Source organism: Mauremys reevesii, linkage group 6, assembly GCF_016161935.1.
Source record: "Mauremys reevesii isolate NIE-2019 linkage group 6, ASM1616193v1, whole genome shotgun sequence".
Classification (NCBI taxonomy): Eukaryota; Metazoa; Chordata; order Testudines; family Geoemydidae; genus Mauremys; species Mauremys reevesii.
In genome coordinates, this window is record NC_052628.1 from 88,033,409 (window position 1) to 88,054,392 (window position 20,984).

At 39.3% G+C, this 20,984-nt stretch overlaps 1 protein-coding gene and 1 long non-coding RNA gene across 6 annotated transcripts in view; one reads left to right on the top strand and one right to left on the bottom strand.

Annotated features, from left to right (window-relative positions):
- The window catches only part of GLIS3 (GLIS family zinc finger 3), a 306,985-nt gene that overhangs the window by 253,348 nt on the left and 32,653 nt on the right, over positions 1–20,984 (top strand). For all 5 annotated transcript variants that reach the window (XM_039542756.1, XM_039542757.1, XM_039542758.1 and 2 more), the window contains one exon: positions 13,648–13,816. In XM_039542756.1, coding sequence (XP_039398690.1) covers positions 13,648–13,816 — 169 coding nt within the window. The remainder of the gene's footprint in view (positions 1–13,647; positions 13,817–20,984) is intronic.
- LOC120407246 overlaps positions 1–20,984 on the bottom strand; it is a 35,002-nt gene that overhangs the window by 2,905 nt on the left and 11,113 nt on the right. The gene's annotated exons all lie outside the window — the stretch shown is intronic.

Genomic DNA, 20,984 nt, shown 5'->3' on the forward strand with positions numbered 1-20,984 from the left:
ATATCATTTCATGAATGCCAGTGAAAATGAGGTAGGATCAGAGGCTAAAATAGGAAAATTACTTAGACAAGTTAGATGTCCTCAAGTCACCAGGGCCAATTAAATACATCCAGGAATACTCAAGGAGCTGAATGAGGAGATAGCTGTGCCTTTACCAATTAAAAAGTCATGAAAGACAGGTGAGATTCCAGAGGACTGGAAAAGGGAAAATATACTTCCCATCTATAAGAAGGGGAATAAGGACACCCTGGGAACTACAGACCAGTCAGCTTAACTTCAATACCTGGAAAAATTATGGAGCAAATAATTAAGTAATCAATTTGAAGACACCTAGAAGATAATAAGATAAGTAACAGTCTTCATGGATTTGTCAAGAACAAATAGTATAAAACCAACCTAATCGCTTTCTTTGACGGTGTAACAAGCTTTGTGGATGGGGGGAAGTGGTAGATGTGGGAGATCTTGACTTTAGTAAGGCTTTTGATACTGTTTCACATGACCTTCTCATAAACAAGCTAAGGAAATATAAACTTGATGGAGCTACTGTAAGGTGGGTGCATAACTGGTTGGAAAACCATTCCCAGAGAGTAATCATCAGTGGTTCGCAGGCAAGCTGGAAGGGCATATCAAGTGGGGTCCCGCAGGGATCAGTCCTAGTCTAGCTCTGTTCAATATCTTCATCAGTGATTTAGATAATGTCATAGAGAGTGCACTTATAAAGTTTGCAGATGATACCATGTTGGGAGGGGTTGCAAGTGCTTTGCAGGATAGGATTAAAATTCAAAATAATCTGGACAAACTGGAGAAATGGTCTGAAGAAAATAGGATGAAATTCAGTAAGGCCGAATGTTAAGTACCCCACTTAGGAAGGAACAATCAGTTGCACACATACAAAATGGGAAATGACTGCCTTGGAAGGAGTACTGCAGAAAGGTATCTGGGGGTCATAGTATATCACAAGCTAAATATGAATCAACAGTATAACACTGTTGCAAAAAAAGCAAACATCATTCTAGGATGTATTAGCAGAAGTGTTGTAAGCAAGACACAAGAAGTAATTCTTCCACTCTACTCTGCACTGATTAGGCCTCAACTGGAATATAGTGTCCAGTTCTGGGTGCCACATTTCAGGAAAGATGTGGACAAACTGGGGAACGTCCATAGAAGAGCAACAAAAATTATTAAAGATCTGGAAAACGTGACCTGTGCAGAAGCTTGAAAAAATTGGGTTTGTCTAGTCTGGAGAAGAGAAGATTGGGAGGGGACATGATAACAGTTTTCAAGTACATAAAAAGTTGTTACAAGGAGGAAAGAGAAAAATTGTTCTCTTTAACCTCTGAGGATAGGACAAGAAGAAATGGGCTTAAATTGCAGCAAGGGAGGTTCAGGTTGGCCATTAGGAAAAATTTCCTGTCAGGGTAGTTAAGCACTGAAATAAATGGCCTAGGGAGTTTGTGGAATCTCCGTCACTGGAGATTTTTAAGAGCAGGTTAGACAAACACCTGTCAGGGATGGTCTAATACTTAGCCTTGAGTGCCGGGAACTGGACTAGAAGACCTCTTGCAGTCCCTTCCCAATCTTAGGATTCTATTTGGGAGGCAGGGAAGAGAAGTGATAGAGGATCTGAGGGTCAGAGAGTGGACTGAGAGGGTGGATGTGAAGAGCCAGGGGCAGACTAGGGAGATTGTGAGGAGGCAGGAGAGGAGAGTGTAGTGCAGGATGGTAATGTAGAGTGAAGAGGAGGGAGATGAGAATCTAGATCCTGCTAGTGAAGGCAGGGGGCTGGACTTGATGACCTTTCAAGGTCCCTTCCAGTTCTAGGAGATTGGTATATCTCCAGTTATTATTTATAATCACAAGAGGAACAGGGATGTGTGAAATATGAGAGGAGACTGAGGAGGTGGATGGGGAATAGGGGAAGAGATGTGTAAGAGGGATAGAAAAACATGAGGGGGAGATGGGGGGCAGTTAGGGGACTGGGGAGCGAATCAGGAGGGGAGAAAGTGAAAGGATAAGTAATAAGAGTCAATGCTAAACCAGATTGAGAGGTAAAGTGGAGTTCCCTGCAAGCAGCCAATTTTTGTGTGTGTGCATTTAAGTTTGAATTTTGAACCTGAGATCTTTTGGGGCAGATAGCTTCTCCCTTAAGGCTAAAAAAAAAATAGAAGGTAGTGAAGAAAAGAAATGTATTTTAATAGCTTGATTTCCAATCCTATTTCATGATATTTTACAGTCTGATTCTTGCTTTGGGTTGGTAATATTGCATGACTGTTTGGATTCCTGGAGGAAATCGGTAATTTTTCATTTCTCACTATTTGTCTCTGCTTCTTAGTGAACAGCAATTCTTGTAAACTAAGAGTTCATCATCATGCCTTTACGGCTGTAATTTCTCGTTAGTTAATAGACTGGTTTCTCTAACGCATTTGTTTATTCATTACTGCATCTATCAATCAGTTGACACATTTGTTTGCTTTTTTCTTGGTGCACGGAAGACCGGTAGTATTGTTTCCCATCAGTTAGCTTGGGATTTTATGTCAGGGATAGACGAAGCCATGTCATTTCTTTCTGACAGCCACCTAATCAGTTTGGAAGAAATTATTTCATTAACTACTTATCTGGGCTACTGTATAATGAAAAAGTGAAATAACAATAAAAGAGAGAGACTAGATTTTTGGGGAACAGCAATATTAAAATTATTCATGCTGCAGAGAATAGAAAAACATTATGAAGTTGGCTGTGGTGCCCTAGAGAAGCTGCTGTTCCAGCTGACAAATGGAAGCAGCAGAAATGATCCCACTCTCAAGTAGAGGAGAAAAAGGGTCGACACAATCTGAAGCAGAAAATCGATGATACGCAGTTTTACTGTAAACTGTTACACAGGACATATCACCTGAAATATGTCTGTGCTGTTTTCCAATTATAGACATGAGCAGATGTCTCTGTCACCAGTGGCCTTCATCAAACTTTTTACCAATTGGAGATATTTTAATAGTTTATACATATTTAAAAGCAAGGGATTTTTTAATTACTTTTCTTCTAAGGGATGCACAAAATATATACTTGAAGGGATACTGTAAATTTGAAAAATTATATTTCTCTTTGGAAATGTTGTACCTGCTCAAGTTACAAGTGTTGCCTAAGAAAACTATAACTGAAAGAAATTAGTGGAAATATATTTTTTCTCTATTTTTCCCAGTATACTTTGTGCATTTGAAAGCACGTTGTTTATAGCCATTTTCACTTTTCTTCATGTATATTCAATTTCTTCCATGCTGAAAAGATATTTGGAACCATCAACAGGGGAGCAGAAAAACACTTATATATGTTTTTTTGATTCAGAATGTAATATTTAAAGGGTTTTCTATCAAAACTGGAATCATTTTAAATAAGTCAATTTAAAAACTCCATGTTGAGGGTGTCCCTTTAAAGCTCTGAGCTAGCTTTCAGAGGAGCTGTGTATCCATAGCTCTTAGTGATTTCAGATTCTTAGCGCCTCTGAAAATCAGGCCATTAGTCCATTAAACATTAATTTAGATGTGAATTGTAAAGCTAAACTGCAAATTTAAAGGTCCTAAGTATCCCTACATTTAATTAGCTTTATAAAATGGGATAAAGGGATTTTTTTATTTAAAAATAATTGAAGTTTTGTGGTTCATAGTAATGCACTAGTAAAGTCATCAGTCTTTTTTTAATTCAGAAAACTGTAAAAGACCATTTCTTTTTTTTTCTTCTTTTTTCTTTTAAGAAATGGCAACAGTGAAAAACTTTGAGACTAGCACATTTTTATGGCTTAAAGTATAATCATGCATAAAAATGACTTAGGGCTTTTCTCCATGGACACTTAGTGCAAGGGAAGCCATTGTGTGAATCTACAGTCAGGGGCGGCTCCAGGCACCAGCACGCCAAGTGCGTGCCTGGGGCGGCAAGCCACGGGGGGCACTCTGCCGGTCGCCACGAGGGCGGCAGGCAGGCTGCCTTCGGCGGCGCGCCTGCGGAGAGTCCGCTGGTCCCGCAGCTTCGGCGGACCTCCCGCAGGCGTGCCGCCAAATCCGCGAACCAGGGACCTCCCGCAGGCAAGCGCCGAAGGCAGCCTCCCTGCCGTGCTTGGGGCGGCAAAATACCTAGAGCCGCCCCTGTCTATAGTGCACTAGTTTTCCATGCACTACTGGCCATGTGGACCCTGCTACCATGCTCTAAAAGTTTCATAGCACATACCTCAGCTTGCTGTGCACTACATTTTTGTGTAGACAATCCCTTTCCTTTGAAGAGCCTGATTCAGCAAACATGTACAAATGTGTTTTAACTTTAAGTGTGTGTGGTCCCTTTGATTTCATTGAAATTACTCATACTTAAAGTTAAGTACATACATAAAAATTTGCAGTATCAGGGCCTAAAATGAAAACCTATTCTGACTTGTGATATAAGAAATTTCAATAGAGCATAACCATCCTAATAATGCACTGGAGTACACGTAAGGATCTTATATTACTAAAAAGGTAAAAACACATCCAAAAAATAAAACTACCATTATACATGCGTCCTGTTCTCTTCATAGGAAAACAGTTATAATAACAATAGTATAAAATATATAACAATGTTTTTATAAGCTATAATATTTGAGCAATTATTAAAATGTAAAGATTTACTATATTTTTATAAACCCTCTAGATTTTAGGAAAACTTGTTATTTTTACTGTTTTCTATATAAATTGCATGTTTAGGACTAACCTCACCACTAGCTATAAATTTACTTCTCCTTAGTCTAAATTCTGTTCTGTGTTGCACTGGTGCAAGGCAGAGTAGACTTTGACTCAGAATAATTGAAGGTCTGAGCCTGCAAATACTTAAGCAAGTCCAAAACTTCTGAGTAGTTCCATTGAGGTTGATGGGACTACTCATAAGTGTAAAGTTAAGCATGTGCGTATGTATTTGCAGGAGTGTTACTTATATATTCCTCAGACCAGAGAGAGTGTGAGACTTAGCCTATAACCCTGTGGTTAGGGTATTCACCTGGGAGACCCAGGTTCCAGTCCCTGATCTAATGAGTATGTAAGTATTTTATACAAAGTAGATCAACTACAACAGGAGAGATTGCGAGAGACCCAACCTAGTGGTGAGGGCACTCACCTGTGAGTTAGAGACCTGGGTTCAAATTCTTGCTCTGAATCCAGCAGAGCAGGGATTTGAACCTGGGTTTCTCACATACTAGGTGAGCACACTGGGCTTTTGGGCATAAGGGTAGCACCATCACTATCTCCTCCTCATTTTTTTTTTTTTTTTACTTTTTTTTTGGTGAGACAGGGCTGGCCCAGCTTAAGCACCTAACTCCACGAGAGTATTCATGGCTGAGAATCACAAGTGGAGAGAGCCATCTCCTTCTGGGCCAGAGTTAGGCACCTAATTCCCTTTGAGGAGCAGGGCTTAGGCTCCACCACTTTCCTCTGCATTTCCTACTGGCTAGCTTAGGCAGCTCCCCACTCAGCTTGCTGGCTTTTGTGAATCCCATTCTTAGGTACCTAGCTCTCCCCACACATCCTATAAGGAGCCTGGGGGCCTAAATTGCAGCTATGGACTCAAGTGGGCATCAGAGGGCCTACACATTATGTGTTGCAATGCTGAGTGTAAGTCCCCCTTCACGGATCTAGCCCTATGTTCTCATTTTAAAAAAGCCTGTTTTTGCGGATACAGACTAACACGGCTGCTACTCTGAAAAAAAGCCTAGTCATTCTGGTTTATTCAGGGTTATAGGAAATTTTCAGTCAGAATTTATAAATGATAAATTTTCTACTACATCCCTATCTACTAAAATATTTTGTGCCCCATATCCTAGCATTTCTTGTGCCAAAAAAATCCTAAATGCTGTAATATAGAATTTTTTTTTTTTTAGTTTTAAGTTCATTGTGACATGTGGCAAAAAGTCAACAGTTTCACATTTTAAAATAAACCAAAATGTGTAATTTATAAATTCTCTCTGAAAATGTCATGAATTGCACATTCTCCGGTGCTCTAAAATGAAGCAAGCTAATTCCTACAGCTGTTCACATTTGCTAGATTTTCTTTGCACCAGAAAGACAGAATTGTTGTAATAAGAGTTTAGATTCTGCAGAAGATTTTCGCAGCATTGCCCTGAAGACAGTGTTGTGAACCACTCTTCTACATAATATCATAGGGCCCAATCCTACAAACACTTTCATACATGCTTAACTTAGGAACATAAGAATGGTCATACTGGGTCAGACCAATGGTCCATCTAGCCCAGTATCCTGTCTGCCGACAGTGGCCAATGCCAGATTCTTCAGAGAGAATGAACAGAACAGGGCAATTATTGAGTGATCCATCCCCTGTCCTCCAGTCCCAGCTTCTGGCAATTAGAGGCTTAGGGACACCCTGAGCTTGTGGTTGCATCCCAGTCCATCCTGGCTAATAGCCATTGATGGACCTATCCTCCATGAATTTACCTAGTTCTTCTTTGAACCCAGTTATAGAATTGGCCTTCACAACATCCCCAGCAATGAGTTGCACAGGTTGACTGTGTGTTGTGTGAAGAAATATTTCCTTTTGTTTATTTTAAACCTGTTGCCTGTTAATTTCATTGGGTGACCACTGGTTCTTGTGTTATGTGAAGGAGTAAACAACTCTTCCTTATTCACTTTCTCCACACCATTCATGATTTTATAGATTTCTATCCTATCCCCTATTACCAGAGCTTTCCCTTGGGTATGGCGAATCGGGGCGACTGCTCTGGGACCTGCACTCTGGGGGGCCCATGGGCCACTGGTGCAATTGACGGGCGCCGGACACAGTCAGTCCTGGAAGTGATGGATTTTTCACTTCTGCCCTGGGCCCCACGCCCCCCAGGGACAGCCTTGCCTATTAGTCATCTCTTTTCCAAGCTGAAAAGTCCCAGTTTTTTTAGTTTCTCCTCACATGGAAGATGTTCCATATCTCTAATCATTTCTTTTGCCTTTCACTGTACCTTTTCCAATGCTAATACATCCCTTTTGAGTGGTATGGGTGTACCATGGATTTATATAATGGCATTATGATATTTTCTGTCTTCTTATCTATCTCTTTCTTAATGGTTCCTAATTTTTTTTAGCTTTACACGTGGTGAGTAATGTTACACATGTGCTGCAGTGTTGGTTTATTATTATTATTTGAAATGTACAGTGCCTGGGTGCTCCAATTAGGGATCATTGTGCTAGATGTTGTACACACATATAACAAACAGATGCTCCATGCCCCAAACAGCTAACAGGCATATGAGGCAACAGGTGGATACAACAACAGATAAGAGGAGCACTAGGTAGCACTGAGACAATTATTATTATAAGCATACGCAGCTGTCACAGCACATCAGCTGCCTAATCATTAGGTATCATGACAAAGGTAAATTTTGAGGAGAAGTTAGAAGGAAATCAACATAGTGACTTTGTGGATAAAAGGCAACATGGGAGAAAGCATGAAGGTGTTGGTAGGAAAACTAGCCTTCTGAGTGATAAATGCTGGCATGTTGGCATAGCAGAGGTGGGGGCAATGGCTCAATGCCAATTAAAAGATGGCAAGTATGGTGTGGTTAAGCCATGAAGGGCTATCAAAGTGAAGACAAGTAGTTTGTGTTTATGCAGTGGAAAAGGGGGAGCCAGTGGAGGGATGAAAGATGGGGCTGATGTAGTCGGGGCAACAAGTCAATTGTTACCTTTTAATTACAATCAAGAAGAAACACTGTTCTTGTAGGACCTGCTATCTTTTGTGACCTACTATTGAAGAGGCAGGGAATGGAGCACACTCAACTAATCTTAGAGGCATTACAGGAAAGAACAAAAAGGTGGGTCAAAGTCGGGCCTGCCAAATTCAACATCATCTTTACCTCTTCAGATATGACGTTTCATTCTTTTCTGTCTTGAGGCTTTTCATGGGCAGCATTTTGAATGGGTTTACGTGGGGCAAAATGGGATTTGTCAAGGTCAGGAATTAGGAGATTACAATAGTCAAGAATTTCCTGCTAATATTTCATATTCACAAACATTTTCATGAATACCCTGCAGTTGTCCAAATACGTTCAAATTATGAATAATGTGAGCCATTAATGGTAGCAAAACCAAACTTGCTGTGTTTATTCATTGATATATGTTCACAAATCAGGGTTGTTTACTGTTGTTACTATTTAGTGTGATCTAGCTGAAATATTCTGGTAAGGCCAGGATCGTGCAAACAATTATGATCATGCTTATATTTAAGCAGGTGAGTAGTCCCTTTAAAGTCAGTGCACTACTCCTGTGTATAAAATTAGGCATGTGCTTAAATCTTTACAGAATTTGGGCCTAATGCTACATTTGACCCTTATCCTTAGCTTCGAATAACATTTTTTGAGGTCCAGTTCTGAATTTCTCAAACACCAAAGGTTCTCATTAAATGAGAGTTATTGTCAGGATCAGGCCTATTTTGTACATACACAAGGACTCACTAACTTTAATATCTTACATATTTTATGCAGAATGCAGACATTTCCTTCAGATTTGTCCCTTTCTTCCCCAGCTTTAGTTTTGAATTTTAGAAGTTTAGTTCTTAATGTAGCTTTAAGGTAGCTATTTTCACTTGGATGCAATTTGCTGGTGCTATGTGAATTACATGGTAATGATTGTCATTCAGATTGTGAGGGAAAGCTTAAGTGTACTGGTGAATTAGCATTACCATTGTAAAGTAACAAGCAACAACTGTGTTATTTCTATTTCCCTTCTTCATGCTAAGAGAAAACCAAAGTGAAAAGAAACTACAATCCACTGAACAAGTAAGTCAGGCAAGGTTATGATGTAATGACCTTCAGTTGAAGCAAGAACCTCAGGTTTTAATCCAGACCACAAACTTTATTGCTTTGGGGATTTCACCATCTCTTAATCACAAAAGTAATAAGAATTTCCAATATGTTCAACTGCTGTGCTTAATCAATTGTTCCAGCTGCCAATCACTGGCAATATCAGAAAGTACTGTGGACTTAACAAATGCCTGCCAGCCAACAAACCAGCTGTGACCCTTTGCTAACACTGAAGGGTCTAGACAGTGAACTTTAACCTCTCCTCACACATCACTGACATATTACATATTGTATCACAGCAGGCTCATAGTTATTGCAGTATGTACTGGACAGATTTTATTTTGTTACTCATATTATGTGTACACAGAAAGCAGAAACCCATGGCAGCAAGTCTTAGAGCCCATGTCTACTGGGCTCTCAGTATGGCATTACAAATAGCAATATAGACTTCAGGCTCAGGCCGGTACTCAGAATGAGAAGCTTGCCCCTCACCCTAGGTTTCAGACCCCAAGGACCCTTTTTAGGCAACTAGCGTCCTTGTCCATTAACTTGCTGTAACACATTGAAACATCGAGTTGGCTTTTCTGTGGCGGTGGAAATAGTCTCTGCCATTTTATATCTTCCCCCACCTCCAAGGTGAATATAGAGCTAACACTCTGCAGTGGGCTGCTACCTCAGAGCCAAATATTAAAATGTGGCAAATTGCATGCCTTCTGACAGGAAACACTAATAGCCAAAAAAAAACCCACCACCACATAATAATAGCTCAAACATAATCAGACAAAACCTGGGAAAAAACTAAATTTCAGAAGATTTTTTATAATGAAAAAATAATTGTCCTGCCTATTGTGGAAGAATACAATTGCCTGGTTCCTCTGTGGTAAGAGACCATCAGGCCAGGTGATCTGGAGTATCATTAATAAAGAAAGAGGTATGGCTTCATTTTCAGTTTGTGGACTGCCTGCAAATCTCTGGTGAGTGTTAAGATCTTTAGTGAGGAAATACCAGGCACATACTCATCAGAGAAAAGCCAAAAAGACTCAGAAAGCTAGGTTTGTAAATCTCAGTTCATGTTGCTAGCTTTTATTTGATTCCCTTCATATGGTCTAGTGGTTTTAGGAAGCCTTGCATTCTCACTCCACTTCTGCCAATGACTTCCTCTGTGGCTTTGGAAAAGTTACTTAAGCTCTCTGCCTAGTTTCCCCAGCTGTAAAATGGAGATAATGATACTTACTAGCCTAACTCCCAGGTTGTGAAGATTAATGTTTGCTTGTAAAGGACTTTGACCCAGGCAAACATATTTAGGTTTGAAATCAAATGGGAATTAGGCATCTAAATATCTTTTGAGGAGGATTTAGGCCTTTGAACATGGAAACACAAAAAGGGGAGCTGAAAGTGGGGAGGTAGACATGGGGAAGGGAGAAATGTGGCCTGAATGCAGCCAGGTGGCCATGTCTGTATTTCTATTCTGATGCCAAATATCCTGTTCACAAGGATGATATAATTATTCCGTATACAAATGGAATGTTAAATATAGTGATTTTAAAAAAAAAACACTAGCAAATATGCAGCTTTAATTGAAGCTGAACCACAAAACAAAAGGCTTATACTTTCCTTTCTAAGTGGGAAGTATTTTCAACCCTGCCTCAAAATCTCTGTGGGCATGGGTAGGAAGAGAGGCATTTTGGGGCAGAAATAGATTGACAGAGCACTGATTTGACAGTAATAAATCCATGGTAATAAATTACACCATAGTTGGTAGTTTGCAAGAAGAAAGGTGGTAATTCTGCATTTTAAACATGTTCCTTTAAATAACAGGGTTCTTGCTCCATTAAGAGAAGAAATTGAATTTTTTATAGTATAAATTCTATAATATTTTAAAATGCTATTTCTCTTTTTTCTTACTCATGAATCAGGTTTCTTTTCCCCTCCATGCACTTCATTTTTATTGCATGTCAATAGAATGCATAAGAATGCAGCTCCACACAGAGAAAAATCTGTAGGAAGAGAGATGCCTGTTGGATAATCTTTATGTGTTGGTAAATCCAACTGTGATGAGACCTCGAAAATGGCAGCATGAATTTTTCCTGTATAATTACCAAAATTAGATGACCTAAAAAGGTGTAACTCAATCTTAGATTCACATTCAAATCCAAAAGGCTATCTGTCTGAAACTATGCTGTAACCTGAGCTTCTTAAGGATCACGGGGGAACAATAGCTTTTTCATGGTATTTATTCCTGGGAATTTCTTTTGATGGGTTTTATTTATGTTGGAGTATTATACAAACTATTGACTTTCATATTTACTGAAGAAACAGGAAAAAGACTTTTTACTGAGGAACACTTTGTTAAATAAAGCCCTTTTGCATAATGTTTCTATGCAAATCTAGCTTATGGTAAATTAGAGGTAAGAAGAACGTTTGTTGTCACAGATGTTTACTAAGTTTCATGCTATTCAAACTATGTGCTTAACTTAGATCAGGCAGCAAAAGGCAATTACTTAAGAGAAACTGACAACAGAAAGATTTGTTTTCTCAAATAATGATGCTAAGGACCCTCCACGTAATTTGGAAGTTACTATAGTACTGTACAGTATATTGAGAAATTAGAGATTCAGATCTAAGGGTATGTCTACACAAGACCTGGAAAGTGTAATTCCTAGCTCATGTAGACATACTTGCACTAGCTCTAAAAATAGCAGCATGGCTGTGCTGGCATGGGTGTTTAGCTTGGGCTAGGACCTCAGACGGAGTTGTACTAGGGCAACTAACCTGAGCCACCACCTGTGCCACTGCAGCCACAGTGCTGTTTTTTGTGCACTGGCTCAAGCAGAGCTAGCACGTGTATGTCTATCCAACCTGGGAATATACCATCCATCTGCTGCGTACACATATGCATAGATACTACAGCCAGGAGTGCTCTAGAAATGCACATAAATATCTTCCCGTTGATATGCATCTGATATCATAGGGCCAAATGCTGGCCCCCAGCTTTCCTGCAGCATTGAGGCTGTCAAGGCAGTGTGACATAACATGGCATTACTTGGAGGCTGCTGTCTTCCATGGATGCTGAAACAATGCTCCAGAGCATCCATAAAGCCAACCAATCCCTTCTTCTGCCCACTTGTGGAGTCCATGACTGCACCTCACCCAGACATTGACCACTGAGATTAGCGAAGGGGTCTGTATTCAGCAGGCTTCCCTTACTCTGTGGGGAAAGAAGGGGTGAATTTCTTTTGGACTATCAAGAAACAGGAAAGATAGAGCAGGGGTGGAATGCAGAACCTATTTAGGGCAAAGAAAACACCTCTATTGCAATAAATAGGGAAGGAGACAGACACCCACACAGGGAGAAAGAGAGACCAGATCTGTGGAAAGCTCCAGAGGGAAACAGAATTTATTTGTCAATATCTTCACTAGGTGTGTGAGTCAGGACTTGGTCCATCTATATGTCAATGGCTAATTGTTAATTGATAGGAGTTGTGTATGTGCACATCCAAAAGCAGAATTCGGCACACTAACAGTTATGGGAGCTCTGTCTGTGCACGCTAAGGGGACATTATACATCCCTACATTACTCAGATGAAAACAAGCAGTTTTTTTCTTTGTCAGCAGATTAAGGTCTCTAAATAGAAACATAGATGTTGGAGATGGAAAAGACCTCTTAGGTCACTCTATATGCCTGTCAGTGCATGCTTGTTCCCTACAGTAGTTTCTCTAATTTAGCTTTGTCTCAAGCAATGTGGCTTCTATCAGTTCCCTTGGAAACTATTCTCCAGTCTAATTGATCTCACCTTTAGGTAGTTTTTCTTAATATGCAGCCTATATTTTAATTTTCTTAATTTTATCTAATTTCTCCATCATATACCTTGTGTTATCCTACACAATTCCTCTGCTCAGAAACTTGAAGACTTATCTCTCTTTTTTGTTTCGCTAAGCCATGTGCTTTTTGAACTCTTTATCTTTTTTGATGAAGATTAAGTATCTATGTTTTCACTCAAAATCAACTGCATCACTTGACGCAGATGTCAGTAAAAAGCACCTACGTTTGTCAGGGACCAAGTTATTGTGTCACTCTCCCTGTTTACTGTTGCTTTGCTTTGCCAAAAGTAAAAACATCTGTGTTTTACATTTGAAAGGGAACTCTTTGCCTTTGAGACAATCCGCAAGACAACAAGGATTGTCTACAATCCTCACACAGTTGCTAATTGCTGGCGTCCTCATTTATAGCATCTCTGAAAATGAAGCTACTGATTTTTAGGTCATCTCATTAGGATGTAGGGAGGAACATCTATAATGCTTTTAAGTTAACCCTTCAGCATGTGACTAGTTTTTTTTATTTGTTTAAAAAATATGAAAATATTCAGATTTTCAAAAAGTAGTAAACATTTGTTTTTAACTGTGATGTTTTGTATCCGTTTTTAGATCAGCTCTAAGAACTATGCTTTATAGCTTTACAACTTGTTCTGCAATATGAAAAAATGATAGACCCCAGATTTGCAGTATTTATTCAAGCAAAACTCCCAGGACTGGGTCCATAGTGTTGTCCTTTTTGATTTTAGACAACTGTCCATTGTGAACTGTCCAATCACGTGCATATTTTCAAAACCCAATCAGTGTTTCTTTCATTATAACATAGTTTGGGTTGTTTTTTTATGGACCAATAATATTTTTTCAAACAGAAAGTAAGACTTGAAAAAAAGTTGGTTTCTAAGAATTAGCATTAAATCATTTGTAGGAAGGGTGATCACTTTACCTGGTAGTACTGACTGATCATTGAAATCATGTTGTGTCTACTATGATACTGAATATTGCTCTCCCTCTGATTTCAGCTACAATGTTCTCCAGTACTCACTCAAGTCGGAGTGGAACGGCTGCTGGGGGTGGTCCACCATCACATCCTGTCAGTCACCCTTCTCCAGCGCATAATGTACATGGTAGTCCCTGCAACCCACCATCCCAGTTACCTCCTCTCTCAGCTGTAGACTCGGGCACTGAAAGGTAAGACTATCTTTATTCATTTTAAAAATGAGAAGCAATTGACTTTGAACATTACTAAGTTCAGTAGTAGTTTTATTGTTACTCTTGTCTGTTTAGAATGTTAACAGTGCAGACGGATTATGATGATACTTTAACATATATTTTGTGTTAGTGCACAAACGTAGAGTAAGTGACCACTGTTCTAAGTAAATCCCAGAGCATATACTTGTGCCTCTAGGATTTACTTAGCTACATTCACTGGTAGTTTTAGAGAGATTCTTATTTTTTTTAAAATTTTATTATTTGTTCTACAGTAGTGCCCAGAGGCTCCAACCAAGATTGGAGTCCTGTTGTGTTAGATGCTAACACATAGTAAGACACAGTCCCTGCCTAGAAGAGCTTACACTGTAAATAAACAAGACAAATAGTAGGAGGGGACACAGGGATGAAGTGACTTACCCAAAGTCACTCAGTAGATCAGTGACAGAACTATAATAGAACCCCAGGTCTCCAGACTGCTAGTCAAGTAACCTGTCCACAAGTCCATTATATGAAAGCTATAAACTATAAGTAGGCTTGGAAGGATTAGATTTTTATTGGTTAATGTCAATAGACATCAATTTCACTTTGCATCCACAAACCAACAAAAATATATTTCCATCAATGATTATCAAAATTGACAGAGAAGCAAAGTAAGCAAAATGTTGTGTGAGAACTTATTAGAGTTTGATTTAGGGATATTTATTTTTTGGTTTTTTTGACATTTGATGCTGATAATTTGCCTTTTAACAGTTTAGAATCCTTTAACTTTTGAATCTCAATGTCTACTGTCAACAGTTATTGTCTGACCCCCAATAATTTCCTGCAACTGTAAACATTTAAATAGATACAATTTAAAAAATGCTTAAATCTTGTAATTTTTGCACAACCATGAAAAGTTAAATTGATAATCTAAAAACAATGCTTCAAAGTAAACATTGCTATTATTGATTTAAATTACAAAACAATAAAAAATAAAAATTGAATTCTGCCAAGCCTATGAATCAGGATAGTGTCTCTCCGATTTAAAATCCCACGAAGGAGAAAAGACAAGGTGGAGGAGAGATGGAGAAGCTTTCTTAATAAGAATGAAAATGTTAATTATTGAGTTACTCTATGTAAGTGGCTTGGGAACCATGACTATTAGAGCCTCACTAGCATTTATATTCTTGTGCTACTTGCCAACATGTTGAAGTGGGCAGGTTGTCAGTTTGATTATCGCTGACTGGCTTGGCTTTCGAGAAGTGTAACACACATGGGTTGAACTTCTATTGTATGTGTTAGTATTTGTTTTCAGCATGTTTAGTGGGAGGAAGTTTTTTAATCATGAAAATTTGCAGGCTGAACTTGCAAGATGCTGCATGCTTCCAGTGAACTTATAAATGCCCCTCAAGAATAGTGAATTTTTAGAGTTCAGGTCACTTTGCACCTCTGAGGAACTGATCAGGACCGCGCAGGACTGGGACCCTGATTTGCATGTTATTTGACATTTGCAGCTTTGAAAACTCTGGTGTAAACTAAAGCTCATTTCTCAACTGAAATAAGCTCATATTTTTGCAGGAAGCTGATATCTTCCGTGTTGTGAGACTAGTGTGCGATGACTGGACTTGACTTCTAATTCAGTAGCAAAAGACTATGATTCATAGTCAGAAGTCATTCATTGCTGGTTAGGGACAAGATCTCCCACCTTTATGGTTTCTATTACTTTGGATATTTCAGTGATATAAAAGCAAATCCTCTGAGAGGGATCCAGTTTTCATCTTTAAATATTACCTAAATGATTATTGAACAGATATTGCATGATGTTAATGGTTTCCACTTAGTATATTAAATCAGAATTCTGACTATACTGCATGCGACCTAGGTAAATAGTTTTTCAGTAGAAACATAGTTCTGATATAAATTCAATGGTACACATATTACACTCTAATTTTAATATAAATATTCTATTCTTACTATATATCTATGGAAATTTTTAAATATAGTTTTGCTGATTTTACATAATTTTCTACACACTAAAATACACACTTCTATTTTTCACTAATGTATCGCAAGGTGTTTAATTTTCTTGAGGAATAGAAATGTCAGTAATTAGGAAAGCATAAAAAGTCCAATATAAACCTCAAAGAACATTCCTGGATTTCAGTTGCTGATAAATGGACCTAATTCCCCCATGATGAAAACAGTACTACCGCTCTGCCTTTTATCTTGAAGATGGAGGAACTGAATGGCTTGGGGGATTGGGCTAAGGTGTCTTTCATGTCTAGGTTGCCACTTTGAGTTCAGTTAGTTCAGTCATGGCTGAAACGGGCTAGACCTCCTGCTCCATGGGGGTAATATCAGCCTCATAATCACTGCTGCAAATTGTTAGTATTCTTGTTAGGAGAAGGACCAAGGAGTGAATGATATATAGATTCCTCTTCCCTGTAGAAGTGGGTTCCTGTCGGTCGGAGTTGAGGGATATTGGCAAACGCTATTGGGATGTTTCCGCTGCCTTTTGTTGCTAGACCACTAGCAGGGTCAGTCCAGCATTTATTGCAAGCATTAAAATCACTGTTTAAAAAACAAGACTGGATCCTCTTATTAGCACATTTCTGAGAAGATTACTGTGGGGAGACCACTGTCGAAGCGCTTTAATAGTGACGTGTATAAATAGTTCCTACCTCATTGGGGCCCTGATCCTGTTTGGGGCCTCTGGACACTATGATGATACAGGCAATAATGAATAATAATGAAGTTCTGGTCGGATACACTCCTTCCTTACAAACCTTTTTTTTTTTTTTTTTTAACACTAACCATATACACATTTTCAGAAAGTGTTTCATTGTTACTCTCCATCTCTGTTTGGGGCTACTTTGTATTCAAGACTGAGTAAGTGCCCATAACTACATTAATGCAATGTTAAGAGGATGCATTTAAATGCAGGAGAGTGACGATTACCACAGCAGTGATAAGTTGGTCACAGGGCACCTATATATATTTAGGCAAATATTTAACAGGAGAAATAATACAAAACACTGCATATAGCCAAGACCCTGTGTATTCTGCCATCATGGAGTTTTCCGCAGAATTCACCCCTTGTTGCAGAATCTCCATTTCCATTTAAAAAAATTAAATTTCAAGCCCCCATGGTTGTGATGATAACCTTGAAAATGTGAACTAAGTATAAACTTGTCTGAGTGTGCAAAGAGCCTGAAATAATAGTTCTGAAAGGTATGAACTGCCTCAGCCATCTCAATCTGGGACCCACCGATTTAGACCTGGTCTAAACTTAAAATGTATTGTCTTCAGGGGTGTGAAAAACAGACACACTTGCGTGCTGCAGCTATGCTGACATAACTCCTGGTGTAGACACAGCTAGGTCAATGGAAGAATGTTTTGGTCAACCTAGCTACTGTCACTCAGGAAGGTGGAGTTCCCACAGCAATGGAAAAACTTCTTCCACTGCTGTTATTTGCATCTACACTACAGGGTTATAATGGTATAGCTATGGCACCATAGCCATTGTCGCATCCATAGCGTACCCATGGCCTTACTGATTATGCAAGCGTGGAATGTGCCATTTTTTCCAAGAGATCACAGAATTCTCCATACAAAACTAATTATTGAGCTGGAGCCAAGAGCCCAGCATTTTGTTTTGTCTCCCTGGCCTGCTGGGACCCACCTGCAGCTGCCTCTTGCTCTGGACCTTTCTGCACAAGGGGAAGTTAATTGGACTACAGTGCATGCTCACGTCACTGTTTTATAGAACAAGGCAGGAGTGAGGAGGGGCTGCTGCAGAGTTTAGGGAGCCAATGCTGGAGTTCAGGTTGCAGCCAGGGAGCAGGGGGAGGCAGAAGGGCAGGCTGGATAGCTAGGCTGCCTAGAGGCTTGGGGAGCTGAGATGATGAACTAGGGAAGCAGACCACAATCTCTGCCTCCCCTCTTCCATGGCACACATGAGGAAGAGGAAGGAGAATCTGTCCTGGACCACCTAGATAATGTTGTAACTGCTGAGGCCCTTGGAGCTGGGCATGTAGTGTACAAAGCAAAAAAATCCATCATGAAAAAAGCATGGTTGAGAATAATCATTGGTGAATTGTACAGCCCACTATGAGTCAGAACCTTGTGTTTGGTTGCAAAAGGGATGAGAATGTAGGATATTTCAAGGAGATACAATAAATTAATATTGCCACAGAATTTAGGAGTTCTTACTGCAGACTTTGTTGCCATTGTGTCATGTAGTACATTAGGTGCTGCATATTTTATGTGGGCAATGTGGCTCCACTAATAACCTCAGAGTTACGAACACTTTGGGAATGGAGGTTGTTCGTAACTCTGAAATGTTCGTAACGCTGAACAAAACGTTATGATTCTTTCAAAAGTTTACAATTGAACATTGACTTACTGCAGCTTCAAAACTGTACTATGCAGAATTAAAAATCAGCTTTTAACCATCTTGATTTGAATGAAACAAGCACAGAAACAGTCAAATCTTTTTTTTAAGCTTTCCTTTTATTTTTTTAGTAGTTTACTGTATTTATTTTTTTTGGTCTCTGCTGCTCCCTGATTGCATACTTCCGGATCCAAATGAGGTGTCTGGTTGACTGGTCAATTCATAACTCTGGTGTTCGTAACTCAGGTTCTACAGTATTACTCTGAGAACCTTAACTACTGGGTTTTCTGCATTTTGAATGATTAACTTCTCAACCTTAATGTTGCATTAACATAGTTCTTGCTTTTAATATTCAATTACAAAAATGAAAATTTTAAAGAAAAAAAACCAGTTGCTGCTACTACCAAATTCCACACCTACCAGCAGAAATTTCTCTACCGCTATAACAGAACAAGGCTGTCACTTGTTTTCCAGCTGCAGAAGTACTCACATCCATCATCTCCCAAGGTGAAATGCCCCACTATAGGTAATGGTATGTCATTCAATGTAGAATCTACTGACCCATTCACATGCACACAAGTCTGTGTTGTTTCACCATTAAGTTCCCCTCCCACACATTCTTTTCTCCCCTGCCTGAGTGATGGTTTCCCTGGACAAGTGTACACCTCATCAAGGAGACTTCTCTTTGACCCTTACATTTGGGTAGCCAGCTCAGGATTCTAGGGAAGCTATAGATTATAGTAACTCCCATTTCTTTCACTCCCATGGAGAATAGGAAGGAGAAAACATAGCGGAAGCAGAGGTTCCTCTTCAACTTTCTCTCCCTTTGGACAATGGGAGGGAGGCTGTAGAGAAGCTGATGAAGCCCTGTGAACCTGAGCCTCGAAGTTGTGGGAAGAGGAATTGAAAAATAATGCACACATCTTGTGCAAGTTTAGTTCCATGCCAAAACTCAAATCAACGAGATTGGTTTTGGTGCAGGTTTTCATATCCAAACTCTCTAAAATTCAGGTGGTGGTAGCGAAGTTAGGATAAAACTGGAGTCTCAAATCTAATCTCTACCATAAAACTCATTTTTTCTAATTGTTTTGTTTTTATTTTTTTAATGCTCACCAAATTTGAAAAGATTTTGACTGTTTGTTTAAGAGAGGGCATGATAAAGGTATAAAAAATATTGTATGGTAGAGGGAAGGTAAATGCGGCCTACTGTTCATCCCCTTTTGAATACAAGAACAAGGGAACATTCAATTAAATAAAAAAAGCAGCAAACTTAAAAACAATAAAAATGAATACTCGTTTACACAATACATAATTAACTTGTGGAACTCACTCCCACAAGATCATTGTTGCCCAAATGCCCAGTTTAAAGGGATTAGCTGTATTTACATATGATAATATCTGCAGTTACATTTTGCTTCTTAAGGCATATGTTTCTGGACATAAATGACCCAATAGCTACTGGATTTGGGAAGAAGTTTCCACTATGGGCAGGCTGTTCTGTAATTCTCCACTATGAGGGTTCGCTCATGTTTTTCTGAAGCTTCTAATACTTGCAACTGTCTGAGACAGGATGTTGAGCTAGATGGACCTGGTATAGCAATTCCTGTATTCCTAAAGCATGAGAAATTTTAGCTTGAAAGGAATTTTTTAGGCTGTTATTAATGGCTGAATAGAAGAATTTAGAATTGAAGTATTCAACTTTATTACTGCAGTGCTATAATAAGAGTGGGAGCAGTACTTTTATTTGCTTATTTGAGTATGTGGTTATATTCTTTTTATGACTTTGCTATAAAACAGCAAGTAATTCCCAGCCAGACCTCCAGAAGCAAGAGCCCCCAAGTGTTTCTAACCAAAGAGTCAAGGCAGCTAATGCTTACATATTACAAAGCTTCTTGTATGTGGTATGAAACTGGCTGGCTGTAAGAAAGATTCCACTTAAAGCACATAACAATGTTGTTCTGGAATCAGTACAGTAATTTCCTCCCATGGTTTGGACGGTTGGAGACTTGTCTGCTAAGAGGCTGTATCTTTTCTGCAAGTGAGGAAATATCTGCCTGTTAACAATGACAGACTCTGAAGGGGGAGGTGAGCAACTGATCAAACCTTGGGCCCTGCCTTCGCCAAGCTAGCAAAACCTGATCTTTCTGTCTAGCCTGTTTACATGCTTTGTCTCTTTTTTTAGAGAGATTATCTGCCCTCACTAACAGTTTAATTCTCTAGCATAGATGTAACCCACCAATCATTGTATTACAGGTCCCCCTCTGTGATGACCCACAAAGGATATGAGTTGTTACAGCTCCAGTTAAGGAGCTCTAGCTCCAGCTATAGCAGCTTGTGCTTTTAGTCCTGGAAATCCCCAGTTCAATTCCCACTGTGTTGGTCAAGGTGGCAGCTATCATATCAGAGTAGCCACTGGCAGTAAGAAAAGGCTGTTCACCTGCTGATGAGGGGAATCAGTCAAGGGCGAATCTTCACGCCTAGACTGGACTATATTTTCAGTGACAAACTGAGACACCAGTCCTGGTGGCAGGAGTAGAAGTGTGCCATTGACTATTCTGTGCACACCTCCTCATAGGAAGGTAGGTTGGTCTTAGCAACAATGCCTCCTACTTCTTAACCAAGCAACTGTCTCCTTTCTATATGTAGAAAGACTACAGCTGCCAGCTTTTTTGGAAGGAAAAATGTAGAAACACTTGCCTGCTGTTACATTTAAGCAAAAAGTCAAATAATTTGCACATAACCATAAACTGCAGCTTTTAAAAAAAAAAGCATGGA